Source organism: Cherax quadricarinatus, chromosome 96 (genome assembly GCF_038502225.1).
Source record: "Cherax quadricarinatus isolate ZL_2023a chromosome 96, ASM3850222v1, whole genome shotgun sequence".
Lineage (NCBI taxonomy): Eukaryota > Metazoa > Arthropoda > Malacostraca > Decapoda > Parastacidae > Cherax > Cherax quadricarinatus.
The window spans coordinates 10,374,524-10,380,523 of record NC_091387.1 but is presented as its reverse complement, the minus strand read 5'-3'; the positions used below and the strand labels follow the sequence as shown (position 1 = coordinate 10,380,523).

At 45.3% G+C, this 6,000-nt stretch overlaps 1 protein-coding gene across 1 annotated transcript in view; it reads right to left on the bottom strand.

Moving 5' to 3' along the window:
• Nucleotides 1-689: 689 nt before the first annotated feature.
• The window catches only part of LOC138855488 (G-protein coupled receptor GRL101-like), a 93,142-nt gene continuing 87,831 nt past the window's right edge, over nucleotides 690-6,000 (bottom strand). The window contains exon 7 of the mRNA XM_070105092.1: nucleotides 690-765. Coding sequence (XP_069961193.1) covers nucleotides 690-765 — 76 coding nt within the window. The remainder of the gene's footprint in view (nucleotides 766-6,000) is intronic.

Genomic DNA, 6,000 nt, shown 5'->3' with positions numbered 1-6,000 from the left:
CACTGGACAAGCACCTAAAGTCGGTTCCTGATCAGCCGGGCTGTGCCTCGTACGTTGGTTTGCGTGCAGCCAGCAGTAACAGTCTGGTTGATCAGGCTCTGATCCACCAGGAGGCCTGGTCACAGACCAAGCCGCGGGGGCGTTGACCCCCGGAACTCTCTCCAGGTAAACTCCAGGTACACAACAATGAAGACTGAAAACGGGTTGCCGGGGGTCTTTTGACCTCACAAAGGCATAATTCTGGGAGCTCGTACGGAAAATCACTACGTTTTATTCTTAAATTACACACGGAAGAGGAAGGGAAAGGACGGTAAGAACAAAATGGGAAGACCAGTGAGGTGAGGATAAAGACGGAGAATAGGGAGAGCCAAGAAAAACCGTATGATTGCTTGAATAGAAAGGTATTGTATTTGAATTAGATAGCAGGATGAATTGTAATCACGTAGACAAATTAGACACAGGTGCAACAATTGGGTATTTTATTGTGTACTGATGATGCCACTGTGGGGCGAAACGTTTCCACAATAACGATACCCAAGTGTTGCATATGTGTCTAATTTATCAACTTATCTGTTCTCTGAGTCGTTTATCTGAAGTAGATGTTGGGACACTTGGTTCTCTGGTATGATAAACACTGAGGGACACAAGAGAAGAGGAAATATGTGGGCATACGAACACTGAGAAATTACTTACAACATCTTAAGGCTACGGAGACCTGTGAAGACCGCATCGTCCAGTACCTTCAGCAGGTTGTGGGAGAGTGTTCTGTAATGAGATACAGTGTTCTCAGTGTTGTTATACACACGTTCACGCACCCTAACATCTAGACACACATACACACACACACATACACACACATACACATACACACAAACTCACATACCCAAACACACGATGACATACCCATATACACCCCAATATCCAAACACACACTCAAACTCCCTAATACCACTCAAACACACTCATACACCCTACCACCCAAAGATACACAATCATACACCCAAACATTCCCACTCACTACTTTTCACACTCACAAACCCACATTCACACAGAGATCCCCTCACGCACACACCAACACACACACACACACACACACACACCTTCTCTCCCTCCCCTGCTCCTCTCCCATTTTCTCTCCCCTCTTTCTCTCCCTCTTCCCTCTCCACTTCTCTTTCCCTTCCCCTCTCCCCCCTTATTCCCCCTTCTCTCTCCCCCTTTGCCACACACCCTCGCAAATACACACACACACACACAAACACAACCATACACCTCACGTATTATCACACAAAATTTATAAGTTTTATAATCTGTGTAATCAAAATAAAATTAAAGATTGCCGAAGAGCAGGACGGAAATGCAGGGGACTGGAGGATGAGTCTGGGTAACAGAGCTCATGATAAAGGAATAAGAGTGGTGAAGGATGCTAGAAGAGCTTAGCAACAAAATGGAGGAGAGAGGATGGCTATAGAGAGCAGGAAATGGGAGCTACAAACCATAGCTCGAGAGAGGCTAGGATGCAGAGCTAAAAGGAGGAATTAAAAAAGCTGAAATAGTCTAAAGAACCAAAGAGCAGTTTGGGCATGACATCAGGAACTGCTGCATCAATAACAAACAAGGGGATTGAAGGGAATGAAGGAGTTAAACTGCACAGAGAGGCCTTATCAGATCACCATGGAGCCCAGGAAAAGACGAGGAGCAGTAACACAGGAGGGTACTGAAAGAAACAAAAGAGCTAAGCTGTATGCAGAGGCCCTAACAGACCACAGTGGTGCCCAGGAAAAGCCGAGGGGGGGAAATGACAGGCCTCTGAGGGACAACAGATAGAGGGGGAATTGAAGAAAGGAAAGCTGCAATGGAGGCAACTAAGTCAGATCAGGTGATACAAAGGGAAATACAGTGGGAGGATGAAAGAGAGAGGTCAGTCTTTGCTCATAGGCTCCAAGAGGTCGCAGTGGAAACTTTTGAAGCAAGATGTCAGGGGGAGAAAAGAGTGATTGAAAGTATCATAAAAGCAATAGGAGAGGACGATATGGCCCAGTTGTCAAATTTTCTGAGAATAGAGGGATTTGCAAGAGGATAAATATAGCCCAGTGAAAGTAATTTTCTAGTCAGAAATGACACAAAACAGGATCCTACAGAAGAAAGCACAACTAAGGGACACATCGACATATAGAAGGGTGTACATCAACCGCAACAGAACACAAGAAGAAACTAAAGTTGAGGGTACAAAGACGCAAGGAGGAAAGAGAGGCAAAGGAGGAGACGGACAGGAGAACCCAGCCTAAGGAGGAAGAGCAAATACAACCTCCCTCAGAACCATCTACTGAAGATGCTCAACCCTGATAACCCCACTGCAACCAAGCACACTAGCCCAAAACCCACATGCCGAACCAACAGCCCCCACCCCCCACCACAAACTCCACCCTCACAGCATCCCATCATAGTACCTTTCCAGGTTTCTTACTTCTCCAACTACAACGTACCCTCCAGACCACAGTATTAGAAAAGAAGTTGAAGGTTTGGTACACAAATGCAGATGGAATAACAAATGTGAGTGGCATGAAGGAAGCTAAGAGATGTCCCCAGACATCATAGCACTCACAGAAACGAAACTCATAGGGGTGATCATGAATGTTATCTTTACATCAGGATATCAGATCCTGAGGAAAGACAGAGGGAACAGAGAGGAAGGAGGAGTTGTATTGTTCATCAAAAACCAGTGGGGATTTGAGGAAATAGAGGGAATGGGCGAAAGGGACTACATAGTAGAAACCGTTCAGTGTGGAGGCCCTAAGGTGGTAATTGCAGTCATGTACAACCCACCACAGAATAGCAGGAGGTCAAGAGAAAAATATGAAGAGAGCAACAAAGTAATTATGGACACACTAGCTGAGATGGCCAGAAAGGCTTACATGGGCAAGGTAAAGTTATAGGTGATTACACTCACATGAAGAATGTCTGGGAAAACCTGGAGCCTCATGGGGGATCCAAAACATGGAGGGCCAAGATAATGGAGGTGATACTGGAAAACCTCATGCATCAATATGTTAGGGACACTACTAGAGAGAGAGAGAGAGGTGAGGATGAGCCAGCAAGACTGGACCTAGTATTCACCTTCAGTAGTTCAGACGTCGAGGACATCACATACAAAAGGCCCCTCGGAGCTAATGATCACGTGGTTCTGAGCTACAAATACATAATAGAGTTGTAATAATGTTGGTAGAATTACAACTAATATGACATTGTGGCAACGTTTTGCTCTCTAGGAGCTTTGTCAAGCCGTTACACTTCGCCACCATCATCCCTTCAAGCGTCACTTGGTTACGTTACGTGGGCGACGTCCTCGTAATAACTCCCAAACGTTTTGATGTACGGAATCTTCAGACAAGTCTCAACGCAGTTGAACCGGCGATCCAGTTTACACTAGAAGAAGAGTCCAATGACAAGCTACCCTTCCTCGACGTCCTCATTCACGGTAACGGCTTGACAAAGCTCCTGGAGAGCGAAACGTTGCCACAATAAAATGTCACATCAGTTGCACTTGTGTCCTTTTACTTTACATAATAGAGTTACAAGTGGAGAGGGTAACAGGAGTAGGATGGGAGAAGCCAAACTACAAAAGGGGGACTACACAGGCATGAGGAATGTCCTGCAAGAGGTTCAGTGGGAAAGAGAATTGGTTGGAAAATCAGTAAATGGATGGACTACGTGACAACGAAATGCAAGGAGGCAGAGGAGAATTGGTTGGAAAATCAGTAAATGGATGGACTACGTGACAACGAAATGCAAGGAGGCAGAGGAGAGGTTTGTTCGCAAGGGCAACAGAAATAATGGAAAGACCAGAACGAGCCCTTGGTTCACCCAAAGGCGTAGAGAGGCAAAAACTAAGTGCGCTAGAGAATGAAAAACTACAGAAGACAAAGGAACCAGGAAAATATGTTAGTCAAAGAGCTAGAAATTAATTTGCATAAATAAGAAGGGAGGCCCAGTGGCAATATGAAAATGACATAGCATCAGAAGCCAAGTCTGACCCCGAAGCTGTTGTATAGCCACATCTGGAGGTTAACAGTCAAGGACCAAGTAATAACGCTGAGGAAGGAAGGTGAGGAGTTCACAAGAAACGGCTGAGAAGTATGTGAGGAGCTCAACATGAGATTTAAAGAAGTATTTACAATGGAGACAGGAAAAACTCCGGAAAGCAGGAATAGTGCGGCACACCAGCAAGGGACACGCCAACAAGTGCTGGACGATATACACAATCGAGGAGGTTATGACGCTGCTAAGTGAACTAGATACCTCAAAGGCGGTGGGACCGGACATGTCTCCTTGGGTCTTCAGAGAGAGGGAGCAAAGACGCCGTGTGTGCCACTAACAACAATCTTCAACACATCCACTGAAACTAGGCAACTACCTCAGGTGTGGAAGACAGCAAATGTAGTCTCAATTTTTAAGGAAGGTGATAGACTAGATATGTTTAACACGCTATTTACACCCCCCCCCCTTTATTCCTGTTTTCCATTTATACACCTCGATCATATCCCCCCTAATTCTACGCCTTTCTAGAGAGTGCAGATTCAGGGCCTCAGTTTATCCTCATAGGGAAGATTTCTGATACATGGGATCATCTTTGTCATCCTCCTTTGTACGTTTTCCAGAGCATTTAAATCCATTCTGTAATGCGGTGACCAGAACTGTGAAGCATATTCGAAATTAGGCCTAACCAAAGATATATATAGTCGAACAACAACCTGAGGACTTCTTGATATGAAGCCAAGGATTCTGTTCGCTATATTGCAAACACTTGCCAGTGTCGTTGATGGAGTGATGGAGCACCTAGAAAGAAAGCTTATACACGACAGCCAGCACGGTTTCAGGGACGGGAAATCCTGTCACAAACTTATTGTAGTTTTATGACAGGGTAACAAAAATAAGACAGGAGAGAGAGAAGTGGGTAGACTGTGTTTTCTTGGACTGCAAGAAGGCTTTCGACACAGTTCCACACAAGAGATTAGTGCAAAAGCTGGAGGATCAGGCATGCATAACAGTAAAGGCACTGCAATGGGTCAGAGAATACCTAACATGGAAGCAACAACGAGCCATTGTACGTGGCGAGGTGTAAGAGTGGGCACCTGTAACGAACAGGGTTCCACAGGGGTCAGTCCTAGGACCGATGCTGTTTCTGGTATATGTGAATGATATAACGGAAGGGATAGACTCAGAGGTTTTCTTGTTTGCAGATGACGTGAAGTTAATGAGAATTAAATCGGATGAGGATCAGACAGGACTTTAAAAGGGCCTGGACAGGCTACAAGCCTGGTACAGCAACTGGCTCCTGCAATTTAACTCCACCAAAGCCATGAAGATAGGGGAAGGGGAAAGCAGACCATAGACTGAGTACAGTCTAGGAGGCCAGAGACTACAAACCTCACTCAAGGAAAAGGATCTTGGGGTGAGTATAACACCGAGCACATCTCCTGAGGCACACATCAACCAGATAACTGCTGCAACATATGGGCGCCTGGCAAATCTGAGAATAGAGTTCCGATACCTCAACCTCAGTAAGGAATCATTCAAGACTATGTACACCATGTATGTTAGGCCCATACTGGAGTATGCAGCACCAGTTTGGAACCCCCACCTGGCCATGCACTTCAAGAGATTAGAGAAAGTGCAAAGATTTGCAAGAAGGCTAGTTCCAGACCTAAAGGGATTGTCCTACGAAGAAAGGTTAAGGGAAATCGGCCTGATGACACTGGAGAACAGGAGGGATAGGGGGAGATATAACAAATAAAATTCTGCGAGGAATTGACAAGATGGATAGAGAGGGGATGTTCCAGAGAGGGGACAGAAAAAAGGGGTCACAATTGGAAGTTGAAGACTCAGTTGAGTCACAGGGATGATAGGAAGTATTTCTTTAGTCTTTGAGTTGACGTAGTGGAGTCTGGAACTACACACAGTTTTAAGACGAGGTTTGATGAAGCTCATTTAGCAGGGAGAGAG